This window comes from Pituophis catenifer, unplaced genomic scaffold, assembly GCF_029215685.1.
Source record: "Pituophis catenifer annectens isolate HBS135680 unplaced genomic scaffold, rPitCat1.0.hap2 SCAF_3, whole genome shotgun sequence".
Lineage (NCBI taxonomy): Eukaryota > Metazoa > Chordata > Lepidosauria > Squamata > Colubridae > Pituophis > Pituophis catenifer.
In genome coordinates this window covers 29,596,020-29,620,056 of record NW_027256883.1, presented here as the reverse complement: position 1 = coordinate 29,620,056, position 24,037 = coordinate 29,596,020, and the positions used below count along the sequence as shown (strand labels likewise).

The 24,037-nt window shown below is 36.8% G+C and overlaps 1 protein-coding gene across 4 annotated transcripts in view; it reads right to left on the bottom strand.

Annotated features, from left to right (window-relative positions):
• RUNX1T1 (RUNX1 partner transcriptional co-repressor 1) overlaps positions 1–24,037 on the bottom strand; it is a 149,754-nt gene that overhangs the window by 7,017 nt on the left and 118,700 nt on the right. For 3 of the 4 annotated variants that reach the window (XM_070940456.1, XM_070940455.1, XM_070940457.1), the window contains 3 exons: positions 22,656–22,851; positions 10,229–10,297; positions 5,957–6,147 (listed from right to left, as the gene is read on the bottom strand). In XM_070940456.1, the coding sequence (XP_070796557.1) occupies positions 5,957–6,147; positions 10,229–10,297; positions 22,656–22,851 (456 nt within the window). Of the gene's footprint in view, positions 1–3,962; positions 4,018–5,956; positions 6,148–10,228; positions 10,298–22,655; positions 22,852–24,037 lie in introns of those variants that run through there. The other variant, XM_070940458.1, reaches the window with a different exon arrangement.

The window sequence follows — 24,037 nt, the reverse complement described above, 5'->3', positions numbered from 1 at the left end:
CCGCGTGATCATCAGAGGCTTTTTTTTTTACTTTTAAAAGCATTTTTTCTACAACCTCTTCGGCCGAAAAAATGCTTTTAAAAGTAAAAAAAAAAAAAAGCCTCTGATGATCATGCGGCTGAACTGGGCTTGTCAGAGGCTTTTAAAAGCATTTTTTTCTGCAACCTCTTAAGGTTGTAAAAAAAATGCTTTTAAAAGTAAAAAAAAAAAAAGTTGGCCATGCCTACCCAGTCACATTACCTCCCCCCCCACCAAGCCATGCCCACAGAACCGGTTAGTAATAAATTTTACATTTCACCACTGCCCCCACCCTTTGGCCTCTGCAGAGCAGCAGTTACCTCCTTGCAAACAAATAGCAAGAAAAAACAGCTCCTTTCAGCTTCAGCACAGCCTAATTAGCACAAGTTGATTGGCCTCCCGACTCTCAGCTGATTTGCTCTCAGCTGTTTTGCGCAGGGCTCTGCTGCTTGCTGCAAAGAGGTAAATTGCTGGAGCAGATTTTTTTTTTTCCCTTGTACTAATCAAGCTATGCTGAAAATGAAAACGAAAGTAAAGCAGGCTGTTTGCTGCAATGAGGCAAAATTGCGCAGAGGCAGAGACAGAGGCAGATTTCTTTTTCTTCTTTTTCTCACCAAAAAAGGTAGGAGTGTCTTATACTCCGAAAAATACAGTAACTTCCAGTCTACAGCTGAGGAAGCTTAATGTCATATTTAGCTGTTTCAGTTTTAGTGTTTTCCTTCTTCTCCTGACATAATTTTAGGTGTGGATAATATCTAGCAAGATTTTTCAGAATTGGTTTGCTGTTGTTTCTTTCCTAGAGCTGAAAGAAGTGACTGGCCCAAGGTCACTCAGCTGGCTTTGCGCCTACGGTGGGAATAGGTTTGCCAGGTTTTTTAGATTATTTTTTTACCCCACTTTTTATTATTTATGTAATAACTAATATTGCACATTGGATTACAAATCTATTTTATTGTTATGTCTCCATGCACAGCTACATTAATGGGCAATTGTAAAAAAACCAAAAACTTATTGCTATTAGTCAATTGATTTGAAGCCTTGGTGAAAACATATGGAGGCTATAATCTAGCAGGGCATAGTTATTCAATACTTGGATAAAATTGTAGATTGTAGCTTGAAGCAGTATGAAAAGTAAAAAGGAAAGATATACTAATCCTGTTCTCTTTGGCTTCTGTTATATCTCTAAAGGACCAATACTCAGGAAGTGTTATTTTGTGGCAATAAGCGAGAAGAGAGGCATTTCTTGTTCTTCACTAGTTATTTCTCCTAAGGAAGTATTAAGAGTAGTTTAGTGCTCCTGGCAAAAGGTTCTCAAATTTTGACACAGTGGCCAATCAGGGCATTGTGACGGCAAAAATTGTCATGAATTTGCATGCCCTCCTTCAGGGTCTTAAATCATAGTACTGCCCTCGGTGCTTAGAGATGCTAAATCGTATCTGCAATAATTGTCTCATCATGTACAGTCTCAAAGTTGTCTTAAAACAACTGTAATAGTAAACATTTTTCTTGTGCAAAGGTCTGCCTATGTATTGAGGTCTGTACTGTGCCTAAACCTCCTTGAATGTGAATATAAGAAACTATATATAGAACAGTGAAGTGCTACCTATAAATGTATAGCTATCAAGTCCTACCTATAAACATATGCTTCAATCAATGTTAATGGCACTAAAATGTGCTTAACTTTTGCTGGATCTAATATAGGATTTCTTAAAAACTCTTGATAAACAATGATGTTCTGTCTGTCTTCCATGATGCACTTGGAATCAATTCAGGGAGAAAAGGCTTAAGAACATGAGTGCTCCCATTAAAACCTATTCACAATGTTATTTTGCTTTACCTAGAGTTGCAACTCTATAGTACTGATTCCAGTCTTAACAATCCTCATTTTTACATCATTCCCATATACCCAGGACATTCACTTCTGGGGTAACCAATGTTATTCAAAGCATAGGAAAAGAGTAAGAAATAATAAGTCAAAGAAATTAAAGGCAGGAGATAAGAGAAGGGACAAAGAAATCCAGCTAGACTGACTTTATACCAATACTGTTTAGTATTCCTCTTCAGACGTTTTTATTACTTCAAACCATAATTGATTGCTTCTGGATTCAGTCCTGAAGCAGAACCGGCTGGATTTAGTGAATGCTTGGGGTATGTTTGCATAACGAAGCCTATTATATTGTCTTTGCTTATGTTTGGATATACCCAAGCTCTGCTGAAACATATTTTTGTTTCATCTTATTATTACACCATAATCTTAGTTCTGAAAATGTCAGCTGATTCCAAATCTACAACCATATTTTTAACCATATTATTAAGAACTGTAGAAGCTTCTTGGATGAGAAGCGAAACATCTTCAAGGAAAAACAAAGAAAGTCCAATTGCCTTTTGAAAAAGCACCTTTGGGACATATTATTAACCACAAACATTTTTAGAGAGCACCTTTAGTTTCTTGCTAAAAAGGATTCTGGGGCTACTTGGTCTGCTTTTGGTCACAGTTATTTCAGCTGTTTATGAGTTATATGTTTTAATATCCGACTATTTGAAATATCTTGTTCTCCCCAAAGAGGCTGAGCTTTTAAAGACATTGAGAAAATTAAATGCTTTTCAAAAAAGATTGCAGTACTGAAGCATCATAGTTTCCTCCTATTGGATAATAGCATGTGACAATTTATGAGATATATACAGGGGTGAAATCCAGCAGGTTCTAACAGGTTCTGGAGAACCCGTAGCAGAAATTTTGAGTAGTTCAGAGAACCGGCAAATACCACCTCTGGCTGGCCCGAGTGGGGAGGGAATGGAGATTTTGTAATATCCTTCCCCTGCCATGCCCACCAAGCTATATATATATCTCAGCTCTCCTCCAAGAGCTCAAATCTTGTTAGACAGGGTTTACATTTTATCCTTGCAACAACACCCTGTGAGGTGGGTTGGCCTAAGGAAGAGGGAGACCAAAGATCCAAAGTTATTAAATAGGTTCTTTGACTGAAGGTGAATTACAATTACAAAATCTTAACCACTATATTCCCCATGGGTTATCTTCGCATAACAAAATATACATTATATCTATACCTCCCTCTCTGTCTTGAGGTAGGATAATAATTCAGCTTTCCCTGACCTCAACCTCTCTAGAACTATTTAGTCTGCATTTTCCTGATGTCTCTATTGGCTGGAAATTCTGGAATTTCATTTTCAACATATTGGAATGGTTCCGACCGTTTAAAGATCACATTCACAAACAAACTGCCTTGGCATTAAGTGAAGTACATAATGCCAATACATTTTAATTTATATCAAATTTAATTCTGCAGAAGATTTGCTAAGAATGACATTTCTCTTTCATACACATACACACAAACAGACACAGATTTATTCTTAGTTTTTTTTTTTTTTTTTTTAAGGAAACTTTCAGATGTTGTAAATCAATTCCTTATGTCTCTTCTTCATTCATCTGCTACACATTAAGTTGAAACTCTGGGCATCTAGTCATTACCCAATAGCCTTTCATCTCTGGTGAAGCCTGGGACCAATTAAAATCTTACTCTCCCTTAAAGAATGGATGTGCATTGCTCCATGCTGTAGATTTTGCCTGTGATTTTTGCCACTTCTTTCAGGATGGAGCAAGGACTTAATTGGAATTTTTGCACCTAAATCACTCTAGATTTTAACAACTTACTAAACACATTAAATATCGTGCTTAGAATAATTAAAAGTGTGTAAATATTTCAAAGTAGATAAATCGTGCGAAATATTTCACATAATGTTAAAATACTAAATTAAGATATTATCTTACCAATATCTTAATTTAGTATTTAAAAATTATTGAAACCTACACTCACAAAAATGTTGGTACATGTAAAAAGATATGATAAAAAAGAAAGACCATAAACAAAATCTCCCATCAATGTTAAGCTGAAAGAAATTATACTTAGCATCTGTTTATTGGGGGCAGGTTTAATCAAGACTTCCCTTTCCGCATGGATTTTAACATTTCTTTTTTCTCTGAAAGACACAAGAATTCATTTTATCCAAAACACTTTAGGATTTGCAACAGAATATATGATCTTCCCCTCTGTATCCTTACTTCCTGTTATATATGGTGCCATATGTGCCCCACAAAAGCTTTCACTGACATCTTCCAGCCTGAACTAAGGTTTATCATCATTGTCCCTAATTTACTCTTTGTTGCTCTTGAATCTGTTTTCTTCTGCCAGATGCTGTTTTCCCACCATTCCCTTTACAGAAAACTCTGCAGTTGAAGTAATGGATTCCAGTTCAGAAAAGGATCTCACAAATCTGATAACGTCTTTTGTTTGCATTCTAAAAACCTCTTCTTCATTGATCATACAAGTATACTAAAAGTCCTATTTTTAGGATTTTTATTATACTTATACAAAATGTTTTATTTCCTACTGAAATATATGCCCTTTCTATTGGTTGGAAAGTATTTGAAATGCAATCTATTTTGAAAGTGTTTTAACTATTATAGACAATTTAAATATACCTCAAAACTAGTTAGAAATCCCCAATATAAGATTACACTTCTAATAATATTTATCAAGTGAAATTTTTTCCAATGTTAATGTAACTATTGCCACAAGATGACATTCTTTTATTATTTATTATGCCTATGAATATGTCCATCCTATCTACATTATGGAGGAACCCGCATGCAATCACAAAATAAAATATGGAAATTTAGAGTAGCATTTTCAGTGACTGTATTTTAGCACACTGTGGAATACATGAAATCCGAAGGAAAACATGAGCTCAATAAAATATGATCTAAATACTTTTAAAACTATTTTAATATTTGCATTGGAGAATTCAAAATATCCTCACTTCAAAATCCTTAGTGGGATTACTCCATACTAAATTAGCACAAACATCGCAATCTCAGGCTGACATAATGATAATGGATAACTTTATCTTAATGTACAATTTATAGTTTGTATTTTTTTTTTCTTCCATCACATCCAATTCTCAGAAACTATCTGGAAAATCCCTGCAGTTCTCTTGGCAAGTTTTTTCAGAAGTGATTTGAAATTGCCTCCTTAGGGCTGGGAAAAAATGAGTGGTTACCCAGCTGATTTCATGCCCAATGCAGAACTAGAACTCAGGGTCTTCTGGCTTCTAGCCTAATAATGCCTTAACCACAACACCAAATTGAGTCAAACTTCGAGTAATATAGATTCAAAGTTCACCCCAGTGAATAGAATGGAAAGTACAAGAGTTAGGAGATATCTCTGTCAATCATAACAAACAAAGGAATGTTTCGGCTTGTTGTATGGCAACTCATATGAACCTAGGGCATCTAAGGCTGTATACAATTACTTAATTTTAGAAATGGCTGGCCATTGCCTTCTTCCTGGGGCTGAGAAAGAATGTCTGGTCCAAAATTTACTTTTGTGTCTAAAAGAGTATTAGAATTGAGGTCTCCCTACTCCAAGACCAGTTCCTAAACCTCTAAACCAAATTGGCTCTCAACTTTAAACATATTCAAAAAATAAAACCAATCAGATTTATTACTGCAACATTATCTAATCCAGGAGTGTCAAACTCAAGGCCTGGGGAGCGGATCCGGCCTGCGGGGTGCTTAGATCTGGTCTGTGGGACTGCCCTGGAAACAGCAAAGGACTGGCCCACAGTGCCTCTGCTAGCAAAAACGGGCTCTCGAGCTCCGTTTTCGGCTGCGATGGCATCCTCCAAACCTCTGCCAGTGAAAATGGAGCTTGGGATGTGTAGTTTTTAAATTTACTCAATGATCAGGAGGAATCATCATCATCATCCTTCTTCTTCTCTTTCTTCCATAGACTAGAAAGTTCCTGATAATTTATGGATTCGCTAAAACTTCTATTGCCAATTCTGATAAATGTATTATTACTGTGTCTATACTTTTTGGACACAGATATGGCCTAATTCTTCACCATGAAATTCTCACCTCACTAGAATCCTCCTGCTGATTGATCACACTTAATGCATCCTCTGCAGCCTGTCGCTTGGCCTCTGCCACTGTGCGCTCCATTTTAGCTCTCTCCGAAGTAATCATATCATGGGCTTTCCGTTCTGCCTCTGACACTGCCTTCTGCAACTCGGTCATTGCTTGCCGTTTTACTTCATTGACTGCTTCCTCTGTAAACAAAATAAGAAATTTCTCTTGGTTCAGCAGGAGCAAGATCAAAAGACGACTGATTTCTATGCACAAAAATAGTTAGATTATGGAAGCTACTGATCTATATAATGTCGATATTCTATATTTGGGTAAATGTCCTTAAATTCAAAGAGTACATGATACCAGCTACTAAACAATAGAACATATTTTCGTTTTATAATATATTAGGGTCCCAAAAGAGGTGTTCTATGCTGTAGATGGTATCAGAGGGGTAATATTCACAAAGCTATCATAGTAAATTTTGACGCACAAATCTTTGCTCCAGAAATGCAGATCTATAACCACTATGAAAAGAGGACATATTAATTACTGGGAGGAACGGAGAAATAGAAAATGACTAATTAACCCTAACATAAACCCCAGAGGACAAAATAACACAGAAATGGTACAAAAACGTCACAGAAATTTGGGTAAATACAGTAACAGGTTTTTTTTAGAAATTTCCTCTAACCTGATTTCAAATACAGTACTTGTATTGCAGAGGCTTGGTAGAAAAAAAAGAACAAAATTGGCACAAGTCCAGATTTCACAGTTAAAACAGTTTTTATGGGACTTTGGTGGTGGTTGAACTCAATGGTGTTCATGGCTTTTTTTCAAATATCTTTCTAGAAAGCAGTGTTTTAGAACAATGCAAAGAGAGTTATCATGTCTTCCATTTACATTAGCTAGCAAAAATTACCATAATGCAATATTCTTTTTTACAGTGTATAACATGATTTGTCGTCAATGAGCTGACTGGGTTTTGTTTGATGCAAGAGAAATGGAAGATTTCATGTATTCAATTGACAACTAAAACAAGTGATTTAAAAAAATAACACTAACTACTCTAATTAACAAGGAAACTATCCTCCCTCTGATTTAGTGTATCTAATTTTCATCTTTATTCAAAGCAAAATGACAATGATTAATTGAAAATTTAATAAGCACTAATTATTAACTTGGCAAATGTAGTACCAATTAACACTCTATTAAAACTAATTATGACATGTTTCATTCAAGTATTTGCACTTAATTGTTTCACCCACTTAAGAAGCACCTTAATTAAATGTTCTGTTTAATTAAAAACATAAGATTTCTAATAAAAATGTTTAACTGTAAAATAAAAATATTTGAGTTACAAAAGCTCAGTTGTTATAGTGAGATGTACATTATTTTCCAGTATTATAAATTTAGTTCTCCTTATCTGATGCCATCCTATTCTTAAATTTATCTGAATTTAAAGCTACAACCTTAAGAATTCTTATTAGAGATTAAGTCTCAATGAGACTTACTTGTATGAAGATAAGCAAATAACTGTGCTCTTATTAACTGCATAGAGTAGACTGAGAACCTTGGACCTGCATTGGGTATGCTTAAACTTTTGGCTGAAGAATATCAAAACTTCCATCTCATCATCAACTGCATTTAAAACTTGTCTTCGTGTCAAAAGAAGTCTGATTTTATATGTGATAAATGTGATCTCTTTCCCTCCCCCTCCCTCTCCCCCTCCCCCCTCTCTCCTGGCAATAGAACTATCACTTCTTCTAGATAGCTGGAAATGTAAGACATTTCAGTGACCAATTTGGATAAATATTTATCAGCTTAATAAACCAAAACGTTCGCACATTTTCTGTAGTAGCATGTAGAAGTTCTGCTACGTTACTGTATCTGAAGGCAATACAATATATTTAATTAATCAAGCTGTTCATATTGTTCAGAGTATGGAAATTGCCAGATGTAGAACCTTTCTCTGTGAAGTATAAGGGGCAGATGCCTTTCCTTTCTCTATCTTTTCACTCTAAAAATGGTTTTTTCCACTGTTGTTTATTCACTGAAATAACCTAATCTATAGGAATGTGTGGAAAAATTATACAAAAAATTGGAATACGTTTTTGTAACTATAATTCTCTATTAGCTTGAATGAAAAGTATTGATCCGTCTGATAATTCCAAATAGTTATCATGCATTACATGTGGCACCTTCTGTGTCTGGAACACATGGTTATTAATATCTCACCCTCTTTTAAAACATGTTATGATAAATATTGATATTGTGCCTAGAGAGGAAAAATGCTAAGTTTATGAAACTTAAAATATGTCTTCACTTTACCCTCCCGTAAATATTTGGAGGCTATGCAAGTCAAGATTCATCTATTTTGAATATTCAAGGTGAATTACTATTCTGTGTAAGTGGCAACAGGACAATAATTTTTGCTTACGATCAAAGCTGCAGCTTGACTAATTGTATATGCAAATAAGGCAATTTATATTTAAATTATGCATTCCTATTCTAGTCCCACCGGCATACAAAGATCAGCAAAGAGAATTGGTAGGACATTTGCAAGATGTTTGAATATTTATTACCAACTGCAAACATTTTCAGATCCCTTGAAAAAGAAATACATGAAGACAAACCCACAAATGAAAATCATATTATTGTCTTTACAAACGTTTTTAAAAAGAAGAAATGAACTTGATTACAGGCTCTTTTATGTGTAATTACCAACCACATTTCTATTTTATAATATTTTGTGTAACCTGAAAAATTACAAATATTAGTGCTTACCCTTGGAGCCTAGAGTTTTATAAGCATACAGTACTGCAAAACATTACCAAAGCAATAATAATTAATATCAATTAATATTTATTAGAAATCAACCGACATATAAACCTCGGGTCTGCTTATTGTGGTTCTGAACCCAAACTTCAGCTGAACATGCTAAATGCATCTTTAAAATAGGGTAATAGTTTAATAAAAGGGACATTTGTGGCAATTTTTGTGCTAGCATGTAGAAAGAGCACAGGAAGTATCCAACACAAAATTAGAAATGGGGAGATATTCTAAAGTTTCTTTGGCCCGACCAAAAAATGAATTATTTTTATTCACAAAAACTCAGAAACAATTTCCTGTCTTGATCCATTCAGCAGTAAGAAAATGAGAAATCTCTTCCTTGCAATTAGAACAATTAATCAGTGGAACAACTTGCCTCCAGAAGTTGTGAATGCTGCAACACTGGAAGTTTTTAAGAAGATGTTGGATAATCATTTGTCTGAAGTGGTGTAGGGTTTCCTGCCTAGGCAGGGGGTTGGACTAGAAGACCTCCAAGGTCCCTTTCAACTCTGTTATTCTGTTCTATTCTGTTCTATTCTGTTCTATTCTGTTCTGTTCTGTTCTGTTCTGTTCTGTTCTGTTCTGTTGTTCCACCAATTTCCCAATCCTTGCCTTTGTTTAGTACAAGGGGGAGATACTGTCAGTAGTTCAAGTAACAAGAAGAAATCATAAGAAAGAAAAAAATGGGGAACTCTTTTTGGTTTTGTAACTCCCAATCCCGAAACCCATTCCTCATCTTTGTAGAAAGAGATAGAAAAATAAGGGTGGGGGGATCCCTCTTCCTACTCATTGCTATATTCATACTTGTATGATAGTAAATAATGGGAAGAGTAATATGGAAAATGTTTTGGGATGTGGGTGATCAACAATAACTGGTAAAAAGATGAGAGTATTTGTCTGATCCAAATCATGGACTTTAAAAAAATTCATCCCCCAAATTTAATTTCTCAACTTTATCAGCATCATTAAGACACACAATTTACCAGGCTAGATTTCCTTTGGATTTAGCCAATAGATTCAATTGTAGTCAAGCAAATACACATATTTATTTATAGCTCAGGCTTCTCACAAAGTCTATAAGTGAAAAAAAAAACCAATGTAGATCTCATCATACAACACAATGGCTTTATTAGCAGTTATTGCCTGCCAACCATTGGAATAATGATGTATAAAAATCATTAGATTTAGACTTGTCCAGAAGGATAGGTAATATAATTTAGTTATCTTTCTTCTTCTAGTGTTATATTAATACCCCTTTATCTTCTGACATAGATGCTGATGTAATTAAAATTATTTTGTGTTCTGATCCATTCCAGCTAAGCATTAGGAATTGAAACTGGTTTATTAGCAATGCCTTTATTTTTTTCTTTTTAAAATTCCTTATATCAAAGCATATTAACAAATACACACAGCTGCCAAAGTGTTATGCTCATGTTTTTAAACAATTCTTACCAGCTTTCTTCCAGATCTCCTCTGGCACATATCCAGAAGCAGGCCTGTGAAGGAATTCCCGATGTGAGTCTATAAGAACCAGGGGGAAAATAAGAGAAATAAAACAGTATAATTTAAATACTGGTTAAATAGATTTTTTTTTTAAAAAAGATGCTTTTCATAATTCAGTCAAGGGATTAAAAGAATAACCCTGATTAAAAATGAAGAGAGCAATCATGCTTTTATTCCAAAATTCCTTATGAAACATTTGAAATAACTCCTACTACCGGTTCTGTGGGCGTGACTTGGTGGGTGTGGCAGGGGAAGGATACTGTAAAATCTCCATTCCCACCCCACTCCACAGGAAGGTTACTGCAAAATCCCCATTTCCTCCCAATCAGCTGGAACTCGGGAGGCAGAGAATAGATGGGGGCGGGGCCAGTCAAAGGTGGTATTTACTGGTTCTCCGAACTACTCAAAATTTCTGCTATTTCTCCAGAACTGGTCAGAAGCTGAATACCATATATATCTATATCTATATCTATATCTATATCTATATCTATATCTATATCTATATCTATATCTATATCTATATCTATATCTATATCTCTATATCTCTATATCTATCTATCTATCTATCTATCTATCTATCTATCTATCTATCTATCTATCTATCTATCTATCTATCTATCTAGAGTTCTCATTCTAGAAAATGAGGGAAAGCTAATTATAATGGCAATCCTTTAGTTTACGATTGTGACAAACAAGCTGAACATTTGTGGGATTGCCTCAACAGTTGTTCTCTACTAAAGAAATAATTTATTGTTGGCTAGTATAAAAGGAATTTGCTTTGTGACTGGTGAATCTTAGGAGAAGACTTGCTGCCAATGTAACAACTGTCCCTGCCAGGGCTGTTTGTAGGATCAGAACCACAGAAAACATGCCTAGCCTTTCTGTATATGAAGGCTGCACCATCCAATCTGTGGGTTGTTGTTGTTAGTTGTGAAGTTGTGTCCGACTCATCGTGACCCCATGGACAACGTTCCTCTAAGCTTTCCTGTCTTCTACCATCCCCCGGAGATCATTTAAGCTCATACCTACTGCTTCTGTGACTCCATCCAGCCACCTCATTCTCTGTCGTCCCCTTCTTCTTTTGCCCTCAATCTTTCCCAGCATTAGGCTCTTCTCCAGTGAGTCCTTCCTTCTCATTAGGTGGCCAAAGTATTTGAGTTTCATCTTCAGAATCTGGCCTTCTAAAGAGCAGTCAGGGTTGATCCCCTTTAGGACTGACTGGTTTGATCGCTTTGCAGTCCAAGGAACTTGCAGGAGTCTTCTCCAGCACCATAGTTCAATGGCCTCAATTCTTTGGTGCTCAGCCTTTCTTATGGTCCAACTTTCAGAGTCATACATTGAAAGGTTTATTGTTCTTTAGGAAAAGACCAACTGCAAACAACTGCCCTTGGTATTTGCAGAACCAGGAGCACTGAAGATTTGTCCAGGTGGAATATCTGCATCTGGTAATTCTCAGATGCTACTCTTGATACAGCTTGACTAAGTCCCTAGGTTCAAATTCACTGAAGCTCCTCAGACACACAGTATAGTAGATAAGAATCTTTCTTGCATAGAAGATGTAAACGCTTAAAATGGTTGATTGCTTTTTGTTAGAGTAAAGAGGTGATTCTTTATTTTACCCATTGTATATAATTTGACAATCCTTCAAGGTGGATCAGACCAGGAAACTGATTCAACAAGTTTCAATGGAACTCTAGTTTATTATTAATAGAATCTTGAATGCCTGATTGCAATTTCTCTCCCTTCCCTCTTATATTCCAGGATGTTAGGGTAGAGCCAATTTGAGTTTCCTCCTCATGTTTTGCTTCCCAATGTTAAGCATGTTTTTGTAACCCTTTTTGCATATTTTTTCCCAGGTCACCTCTGTATTTCTCTACAGGAAACTTCTTTTTCCTGCTTTTCCCAGTTGCTCTGGCCTGTTTTTTTGATCTTAAAACTGAGTGAATTGTTTATATAACTGACAAGTCTAGTCTGAGAAATTCTAGCTCTCAACCTAACTTTTGCTCCTTGTGGTGGTGGTTTTGCCATTAGTAGCTTGCTGATAAGGGAATGACCCTTAAAGTGGTTCTTTTGACATCCCTTAAAGTGGAGAACTCTATTTTCATTGCAAGTATTGGAGCTGGGATTACAATTGGGATGAGTTACCAAACGTTGCTGGCCTTACTAAAGTATGGTTTCCTAGAATGAGATGATCAGGGATATTGAAAAGAGTGAGGACTGAAGCATGAGCAGAAAACAAAATTTTAAATAGTAACTGGTAAGGAATTCCAATTTGCCTGTTACATTTATTGAAAAGTTTATGGATTTAGAGATCTCAGTTATGATCTACTTTCTGATGAGCTGAATTTGTTTTCCGGACTCAGTTTTGGCATCTCCTTTTGAGACAGTACCTATATAATCTTGTCTATCTAATGTGGAGTAATAGATTCCTGCACCGAACAGGGAATTGGATTTTATGATCCAACTCTGGATTTTAAATTGTGCTTGACTCCTTAACTGAAATACTTTAGCTCACCTCTTTTGTTCAATGTTCTTTATCTTTTGCCCTTATAAAAATTATAATGTTTGCTCCTTGCCGTTTTGCTTATGGGTGCTTTCTTGGCTGCTTTTGGACTATTTTGATTTAGATTTGGAAATTTGTTGAAGACTTAATTTCTTTTATCCCTTGTGGTTGGCAGCCCTCAGGCATAAAGGTTAAAGGACAAGCGAGATGTAATCAGGACTGACATGTTCTTGTGGTAAAAGCTCATGTCCTGAATATATCCTGGTTATTCTTGGGAGATACATTATTTTTTGCAGCCTTTTTCAGTCTATGCTTGTAGCTTGAAACTGTAGCTCCATCTGGATTCTATCAAACATGCATTTAATGCTATGTTCTATTCAGTTAAAGGGAGATATTTATATTTTATTTCTTATCTTTTTCAATCCTTCAGTAATCTTTTCTATAACTTGCATCTTTAGAATCTTTCTCTCTCTGTTTTTGTAGTTACCAGTGTCTTCTTTAGGCAAACCTGTTCTTCAGCAGAAAGGAATACTTTTCTTGTATATGTTCAAGGTTAACAATATCCATCATTCTTTTCAGATTGATCACAAAGAGTGCCACATCACGGTAATCATTATCATCATAATCACCATTAATAATATGCACTGTTTTAAGGGATATATTTTGGAGAGGTGTGTACCGCACTATATATACATACCCTTACGGTTGGGCTCCCTTCCTCTGATTTGTGGAAATTGAGTGGAATAATAATCCCAATGTGCATAGTCTGCACACCTTTTATCTACAGTTATTTGAAACAAGACTTCATACACTTAATCCTGAATAAACCCTACCATAAGGGCTTTATAAAGCCCTCTAGGGGACTGGAGGCTAAAACATATGACAAAAGGATGCACGAGTTTAGTATGTCTAGTTTAATGACAAGAAGGACTAGGGGTGACATGATAGCAGTGTTACAATATCTAAGGAGCTGCCCCAAAGAAGAGGAGGTCAACCTATTCTCTAAAGCACTTGAAGGCAGGACAAGAAGCAATGGATGGAAGCTAATCAAGGAGAGAACCAACCTAGAAGTAAGGAGAAATTTCCTGACAGAACAATTAATCAGTGAAACAACTTGCCTGTAGAACAGGCCTGTAAAACTGGCGGACCGCGGGCCAGATGCATCACTTGCAGGCCACGCCCACCCCAGCTTTGCAAAGGCAAAAATGTCACAATATGTCACCTGACGCGATTGAGTTTGACACCCATACTCTAGAATTTGTGAGTGCCCCTGGAGGCTTTTAAGAAGAAATGGTGTGAAATGGTGTTGGAATTCCTGCTTGAGCAAGGATTGAATTTAGAAGACATCCAACTCTGTTGTTCTAAGTTTTTCTATATTGTTAATCAGTATATACTTAATAAAATGACCTTTGCCTCTCTTGTCTTGCTGAATATTCAGCAACCGTGTTCAACACTTGCACCTATTTCCTAAGTGATGATTAAAACTACAGCTGAAAGGCAGTTGGCAGAAATAATTAAATTAATTCCTACACAAAACAGGGCCATACTAATATTGCCAAGTTAGCAATGGTTAAGGATTTCATTTTGACCATGATGATCAACGACCTCTCTTGTAATTTGGCCTGAATCATTCAGTAGGACATATACTAGATTTCATATTCAGTTTGAGATGTTGATGACAAAGTAGAGGGGCTGATTGTAACTCTGATATTATACACATATACTCCTCAGTCAGTTTGATGCTGGTGGCTGCTATTGGCCTTTACGGGAGTGGGGGGAAGGGAGGATTGGTTAAAGATCAGTCAAGAGAATCCACTCAAAGTGCTATATCCGGATGATTCCTAACTGCACTTAGGGGCTTGTATATCTTATCTGTTAGCAATACTCACTGAAACCTTGGCAAATCTGTGCAACACGAAAATATACAACATAAGAGTAGTGCTTGACTTACAACCACTTGTTTAGTGACTGTTCAAAATTACAACTGAAAATTACACTGAAAAACATGACTTACAAACAACCCCCAATACTTATGACTGTCGTAGAATCCCCACAGTCATGTGATAAAAATGTGGGTTCTTAGCAACTAATTTGTATTTATGATGTTTGAGGCGTCCTGGGGTCATGTGATCATTTGTGACTTCCGGAAAGCAAAGTAAATGGGGGAAGCCAGATTTGCCTAACAATCTGCAGTAATTAGCTTAAAGATCATAACATTGGATATGATTCACTTAACAAACATCCTGTTTAACAACAGAAATTCTGGTCCCAACTGGGTCCTAAATCGAGGACAATCTGTATCTGAAATTACTGCTTCTAAGCTCTCTTTTCCTTGAAGCAAGCATCTTTGTTTCCAAAGTCTACAGGCCAAAGGAAGCTGGAGACACTGGAAATATCAATAAAGTGCTATTTAGAGTCCTGGGCTGAAAAATGTTTTTTAAATGATCCAGGACACTTAACCTGTATGAAAAAATGAAACCAAGTACAGTTCAGGGTAAAGAAAGTAACACAAACTATGAAAAACAAAACAAAAACAAAACAAAACAAAACATTTTAATGCTAACTGTTTGCTATTATAAAATATTAAAATCCATAACTAGATTTTGAAATCCATGAAACTATGCTGAGTAATGTAACCTTTAAATGCTACAAGAAAGGTAACATACTAGGAATTATGGAACACTAGAATAAATATTTTCTGTTAGGCAGAAAAGAGCAGAAGCCATTGAGTGCAACTATGATTTTTATTACAGAGTGGCCTTTTGGTACGATATAAAAACTGGAACAAGATGCTGTATTGATTTGTTTAGGTATGTAACAGTCAAAGCTAAATGGAATTCAGTGATATCATTCACAGGATTGCCAGCTAATTGGTTCAATTTCCAGGCACAAAGATCAATCAAGCTCATATTCCAACCCATAATTCATATAGATAACGAAGCCAAGACACTGTTAGAAAGATTAAATCAAGATCTAGGAAGGACTTCCACATGGCTTTTAATTTTCTTTTCTGGAAAGGAAAGTATGGTATAATATATGCTGAAAATAAGAAACACACTTCCACATTTTAAAAATAATTTTAGAAGTGGATATGATGAAGCTAGCCCAGATAACTTTGTGTTTTCAGAGACAAATCTCTCCATAATTTTAGAACAGAAAGTAAACAAAGTTTCTAATTATTTTATACCATATCACTCATCCAAGGAAAGAGTTATAAGATTTGAAAATAGAGGAGGAAAATGGTCCAGACTTATTTCTTTGAGAATCTTGTTGATGTTTTGCAAAGTGAAGAGTATTATATATTGCTTGCTGTCCGAAATATTTTATTTTAGAAGAAGAATGTCCCTCCTTGTATATTTAAGAATATACAATTCCTAAAAAAAAAAGTGTTTTGCCTGGGATAAGAGAGCTTCACCTGGAACAATCCCAGATCCATTTTATATGTGTTATGTCCACCAGGGGTGGGTTCTACTTACCTTTACTACTGGTTCGCAACGGGAACGCGTGTGGGTGCTTCTGCGGATGCGCAGAAGCTTCTGCGGATGCGCAGATCATACCTTATGACCTCTGGGCAGGTGGATGGAACCTCCCGACACTTTACTACTGGTTCGGAAGAACCAGACAGAACCGGGAGCAACCCACCACTCATGTCAACAGAGATGTTATCATCAGTCTGTATCATTTTCCCCAAATTTCAAAGTCCTCAATCATCACTTCATTCCATCACATTTTTACTATTCTGAGGTTATTTATTTCCATGTTACACACACTTTTCCTCCAAGAACCCATAGTATCATACATAGTATCATTTCCTCCATTTTTTGTCCCACATTGATCTGTCAAATAGGCTAGCTAAAGAGAACCTAATAAGAGGAATTTATATTTATTTCAATTTGTTATTTCTATGCATCTTTCTCTAATTTATTGTTTTGTACACAACATTCCCTACCATATTCTTGCCCATAATTTTTGAAGTGGAACTGAATAGCTGGTTTCAGAGAAGTGTACAATCCAAATCACACATTAGTTTAGCTTGTGCAAATTAGGTCGTACCATTTTAATCACACTTTTGCTATCTTACAGTATAAGATTAAAATAATTTAGCATCTCTGGTGGATGGTCTTTATTCTTTGGTACTTGGGAGAAATAATGTATTCTTTCTCAGTTTTTTTGAAACTTCTTTTAGCAATTCTTGATGCAGAGAATATATAATTTGGTTGCAGCAAATTAAACTGTTAGAAGATATGTGGCATCTGTGCCACATTATTCCTTGCAGAGAGTTAGTCTCTCTGGTCAGTGATGATGTTTGTTCTATGATCTGGAAGTCAACGTAATATTTTAGAGAAGTACGTCTAATGTATTAACATGTATATGAAACTGCTGGGATAGAGCTTCTGAAGAAGTCAAATATTGTCATATTGGTACATGACATTTATCCATGTTGGATATTTCCTTGTTTTCAAGTCTAGCATTGTAGCCTGTCAAACATGTTTGAATCTTGTCTCTTGTCTTGTAGGGTGTTAATGGGTCCTCCCAACTGCATGACCACTCTCTTTTTATAATCTTATTCACTTAATTCATAGAACTAGAAACAATGATTGTACAAAAAAAAAAATGTAGCATACATTCAAAACATTTCTTAAAAATAATTATTTAACCAGATTCATAAATCAAATAATATCAGATAATCTACATTTTACCACTCTGCCCAAAATAACTTCACAGAGATTCTGTCAAATGCTTGTTTATAATCAACACTGATTCTATCAAAAGAGATACAGTTGACTAATTCTTATAAACAGAGCTTGTATCTTACAATCAATTATCTTTTTCTAGATGTGAGCTAGCTAATTAATGTTCTGTTTTAGAAATTTGTCCAATATCAACATTGATTGACTGGTGTAAAATTTGCTTCTATTCTATTTCCTGAAAATAGGAAGTGGCTTTGAAACAACATTGACAAATCCTTCTATACCTGAGATGTAGCTTTTATCCAAAAAAAAAAAAAAAAAAACCAGTAAAAGCATCACTTGGATATTAATGTTTTACTTTTCAAGTGACAATAGATTAATCACAAGAACTCACTGATTTTTTTTCTAACTACTAGACCAATATATATTTGTTCACAGCTGTAAGAAAACAGAAAAACATAACAGCAAAATGAAATATGTCCCAAACTGCAATGGATTTGGCATACCGTATGCAATGAATACCATTAACCAATTATTTTACTCAGTTCACAAGATCCTTACAAATTAAGATGACATGTCCTATTGTCAAAATAATATAAAGCAGCTTAATCAACCTCAAGAACAGGAAAGTCTATAATCCTGTTAGTAAGAAGCACTTTGGAATTTAGCAAATCATATGAGAATTCGATGCAACAGAAATCACCAATGTAAGCATGAAAAAAGAAAATGCAGGTTGACAGCTAAAACAAACTAACGGTTTGATAAAAAAAATCTCTAACTCATTATATTTATCCCAATTCCTTGAGCTTTTTCACAGAAAAAGTACAGCTCTATTCATATTTGCATAACTATTATTAGGAAATTATTACATTGGGGTAGGATGGAAGTAATGGGGGAATTCTTTGAATAATAGTAAAAAATGCAGCTAGAACTTGATTTCTCATTTAAATTTTGTACTTGGTCTATCTCACCTTGTAAAGTAAGAGACAAGAATACTCAGCAGTCTTGCAACATACAAAATGGCATTTGGGGTAAGTGTCTATAGAGATTCTCAGTCATCCAGGTCATGGTTTTCCCAAAGGTGCTTTTTGAAGAGGTAACTGGACTTTCTAATTTTTCTTTGAAGATGTTTCACTTCTCATCCAAGAAGCTGAAGAAGCTTTTTGGATAAGCAGCGAAACGTCTTCAAAGAAAAACCCAGGAAGTCCAGTTGCCTCTTGAAAAAGCACCTTTGGGATTTGGGCAGGAGTGGGATTCAGCCGGTTCGGACTGGTTCGGGAGAACCGGATGTTAATTTTAATTTGGTTCGATGAACTGGTTGTTCCAGGGACTGGCTGACCCCGCCCACCCCACCCTGGCCATCCCAGGAGTTTCCATGAGACCAATTTTGGATGCCAGGTAAATGCAGGGCGCGCATGGAGGCTCTGGGAGGGCAAAAAACGGGCCTACCGGAAGTCCAGAAACGGGTCTGTTTCTGGCCTCCGGAGGGCCTCCAGTGCCCGGGGGAGGCCATTTTCTCCTTCCTGGAGGCTCCAGGAAAGCCTCCGAAGCCTGGGGAGGGTGAAAAACAGGCCTACTGGAGGTACCAGAAGTCCAGAAACGGGTCCATTCCCGGCCTCCAGTGCCCGGGGAGGCCATTTTTGCCCTCCTGGAGGGTCCAGGAAAGCCTCTGGAGCCTGGGGAGGGCAAAATTGCCCCCCCCTGTGGTGCAGGAGGCCAAGTAGGCCATGCCCCATGGCCACACCCACCCAGCAACCGGCAGCAAACTGGTTGCTGAAATTTTTCAATCCCACCCCTGGATTTGGGGTAAGGTTAGCTAAGGAACTGCACTGTCTCTCTCTTATCTAAAGATCACATTCGGACACTGATGAGGCTTGCTTTGTGAAAAATTTCAACAAATGAAATTGAGATAGATCTGACATAGAAGCAAGCCACCTCAACAAACTGCACGTCAGGCCCCAAACCAACAAAGACTCTTGGTGTTTACTTCCCAGCTGAGTTCTTTACTGTTTCACATATAGACAAAATCCTGGCAGACCGAGAACTCTACTATCTGCATCTACAATATACTCTGTGAATTATTGGGTTCACCCTTTTCCCTCCCACATGATATCTAGACTGAGTTGTGTCTTATACCTCTGAAATGCACCCCCTTCCTCCTGGAAATCTACCTCCTTCCTACATGTGTTGTGTTTTCATTCTTATGTAGTCTTTAATGAAATTAGGCCTAAAATACACCAATCTAGCATTTGTTCACAGGTCTAGAAAATAATATAAATGAAGAACTACCTTAATCACAAAAAGTATCTCGTTCTTTTCTTAATCACAAAAGGTAACTCAAGTGTCATTGAGCAAGTAAATTGGCTTCTTCAACAGAAATTCATAGAGTAGGGAAAACAATCTATCATTCTATCAAGTGGATAAATAATATGAAGCTTGTCTGATATTTCTCTCTCTCTCTCTCTCTCTCTCTCTCTCTCTCTCTATATATATATATATATATATATATATATATATATATATATATATATATATATATATATATATACATACACACACACACACACACACCGTATTTTTCGGAGTATAAGATGCACTGGAGTATAAAACGCACTGGAGTATAAGACGCACCTTAGTTTTGGGGAAGGAAAATAAGAAAAAAGCTGATTGGTGGGTGGATGGCCTCCCGGAATACCCCCAATCAGCTGTTCCCAGAGGTGAATTTTAGCAACAGGTTTCTTGGTTGTGAGCTCTGTGCCTTGCATTTTTTTTGCTTTTTTTTCTGCCTCTGAAACTTCTGAAACTCCGTTTCAGAAAAAACCTTTTTCCTGACTCTGAAAGCCTCCGAAACAGAGCTTCAGAAAAAAGCCTCTGAAGCTGTTTGGGGGCTTCTTTTCTGAAGCTGTTTTTGGGGGCTTCTTTTCTGAAATTTTGTTTGGGGGCTTCTTTTTTGAAGCTTTGTTTCTGATGCTTTTTTCAGCCTCTGAAACGTCCGTTTGAAAAGCTGGGCGGGGCGACATTTGGAATATAAGATGCACCCAGATTTTCACCCTCTTTTTGGGGGGAAAAAGGTGCATCTTATACTCCGAAAAATACGGTATATATGGATTATTCAGGAGTAAAGCAATTTTACTCATCTTCCAAACAAATATTTAAATATTTATTTATTACAAATAGTTTACACTAAGAGTATAAGCCAGTTTGGTGTAGTGTTTAACTTGTTGGTCTAGAAACCAGGAAACTGAGTTCTAGTCCTACTTTAGACATGAAAGCCAGATGGGTGACTTTTGGCCAGGCATTTCCTCCCAGCCCAACCCATCACACAGCGTTGTTGTTGTTGTGGGTAATAATAATAGGTATTCAGTATGTTCACTGCCTTGAGTATTTTTTTAAAAAAAATAAAGGCCAGATATAAATAAATAAGTAAATAAAACATGCAACTATAAATAGTGTATAGAAATTTCAAGAAAGTGGTTCAGCGTATATAAATTTAAATGTAAGAAAAAATAATGCAAATAACACTACAATTATTGATTCTTATCGCTACAACAGGATAGAAAACTAATAAATCAATAAAGCAGGGTTTTTTTGTGACCCTGCGAGTCTGTGCTAATGCTATTTCTTTCAACCACAATTCTCCAAGGTCTCAAGCAGAGATATGGTATATCTCAACACTAATAAATTACTTTTAACTGTAGATGCCCACAATTCGGCATGCATCTGCTACGGTACCTTATCTCACACCATTTCTTATTATTAGAAAGGTCATAAGCCGGAGTAGCGACTAGCATATGTGTGCTTGCTATTTCACCTGGTGCAAAGGTTGCAGAGAATTCTGGATTAAAGCCATTATTATAAACTTGCGAGAAAGGATAGATTATAGCTATAATTGAAACTGATCTACAGAATGGGTACTGATATAAATCATAAAGGGGGGAGGGGGAGACACAAAGGCATAACAGATGGCCCTCTTTTCCTCCATCCATAGCTACTGGAGATGACAAGCTGGTAATTTTTACTGGGTGGTTTAGCTCATTAAAAATGACAAAGGGGATTTGTGACATTTACAACATACAGAAAAATGCAGTGTTTGTTCTTTGTGATACAATATTTTTAAAAAACATGCTGTAAGTGTGGGACAGCACCTATGTTGATGTAGTTCTTATCTTGCCTTACAGGCAACTCATCAATTGTTGACTATTTTCCTTAGGAACTAACAACACACTACCATGTTATTATTCTCCTTTTATTAAATTCTATAATTTGTAAGACAATCTAATTCTAATTCATTATTATCAGACCGTGTTTAAAAGAGAAGCTGCGAATGAAAGGCACGTGCTTGAAAGGGTTTTAATATTCTGTATTTTCAAGAGATACCAATGTTGGATCAGAACAGTTCCTTCGTGTATCAATTTATAATGATTTGCTAGCCCTTTTCGTTTTCTACCCCAATAAACAGAATCCCTACAGCCCAGTGGTGGCTTCCTCCCGGTTTGGCCCGGTTCTCCCGAGCCGGTAGCGGTGACAATATGATGTCACCGAATTGGTTCTGCCCTCCCCACCCCCGTGTTATTCTTACCTTTTATTTGGCCCCACCCCCAATCTATTGCTGCCTCCTGAGTCCCAGCTGATGGCTAAAGGGAAAAAAAAACTGTTTAAACTCTTTCCGCAGGGCTTCAAAGGGCCGCCCTACAGCTGATCAGTGGTAAAAGAAAACAAATGAGTAGACCGGTGCCTGCAAAAATACATGAGATCATTGCCTGCAAAAATAAATGGGTAGACCAGTGCCTGCAAAAAATAAATGGGTAGATCGGTACAGCTCTGCAAGCAGTTAAAAGCCTGGTAGATCAGTACCTCTGCTAAATCCTAAAGAATTGTCACATGACCATCAAGCCACGTCCACAAAATAAGCCAAGCCCACAGAACCGGTAGTAAAAAAATTTAGAACCCACCCCTGCTACAGCCTAATCCAAGTGAATGCATAGAGCTAAATATCGTATTTCGATAATCCTCCACCTTCTTTTTAATGTGTGATTTTAAATAAAGGCAACTGTTTTAGATAGCCACAAAACTGTAATTAAAAAAAATGACCGAAATTAAAAAAGAAGACAGATGCAGGTTCATAAACACATCAATATAAAAGTGTTCAAAGTTGTTTCTGAATTGTTTAAAGACACCATACCTAAAGGGATGGGATCCGGGTTCACTGGACTCTGCTGCCTAGAATGATTGCTACCGTTGCCTTTTTTTAAATCCTCTGCATCGCTGTACCGCCGTATCCAGTAATTAAGTTCTTCCCGGTCAGCTTCTTGACATCGCCGTAGCACAGTGAGAGATCGCCTTGTTTTTTCTACCATGTCCATGATGCAATTTAAGAGCTAGGTGTCAAAAAGGGAATAATGAAAAGTTAATGTTTATTTGATGTATATCAATCAGAATAGAGCTGGAAGGGACCTTCGAGGTCTTCTAGTCTAACCCCTCTGCTCAAGCAGGAGACCCTATACCATTTCAGACAAGTGACAGCTCAGCCTCTTCTTAAAAACTTCCAGTGATGAAGCACCCAGAACTTCTGATGGCAAGTTTTTCCACTGGTTAATTGTTCTCATTGTTAGGAAGTTTCTCCCTAATTCCAGGTTGCTTCTCTCTTTGATTAGTTTCTATCCATTGTTTCTTGTCCTGCTTTCTGGTGCTTTGGAGAATAAGTTGACCTCCTCCTCTTTGTGGCAACCTCTCAAATTCTGAAATATTGGAATACTGCCCATAATATTCTGCCTATGAGACCCAGATTCCAGTGGTTCCCTGCATAAAAGTGCCAAATAGACTCCCACCATCTACTGCTGTCATGTTTTCGCAGTAGGACATGCTACTTAAGTTTCACTACTGACTGCCACACAAACAGACTGTACTTTCTAGGTGAACTGTGGTGCTGTTGAATGAGAACTAAGCTGGCTCACAGTTCCACTCTGTCTGGGTGGCTGATTATGTTTGAGTATCCGGAACACAATATCCAACCTGACATTAACAAAGCAGTGCAGTGGATTTTAGCCAATTTAATCTGGTGGTCAGCCAGCACAGAGCATGTCCAACTGTTAGTCCAAGTCATTTCCCATTCAGAAGGGCCATTAGCAATATTTACTGGGGGTGGAGCGAGGACAGGTGAGAGAAGTGGCTGCTATTGCTGTTCCAGAAGCACTGCATCTGTTATAGCATCTACTATACAGGACTCAATGGTGAAGTTAGCTTGGAGTTCCAACTTTTTCTGCAGTGGGGACAATGTCTGAAATGTTGAGAAGGTGTAGGACGGACACACAAGGCAGAGATGAAGGATGAAGGTGGCAGATAGCTATTGCCATATGCTCTGACTCTCCTTCCTCCCAATGCTGTCTTAAAAGTTCTATTTCCAATTTCTATTTTTCTAATCAGGTGTGCAAAGGAAATAAAGCACTCAGCCTGTGAACACCCTGATATTTTAGTTCCAAAGAATGTGTAGGAGGGCTACCTCTTATACATAAAGCTCCTACTCTTCTTTAAGCATATTAATTACCATTTATTTTTAAATAGGAA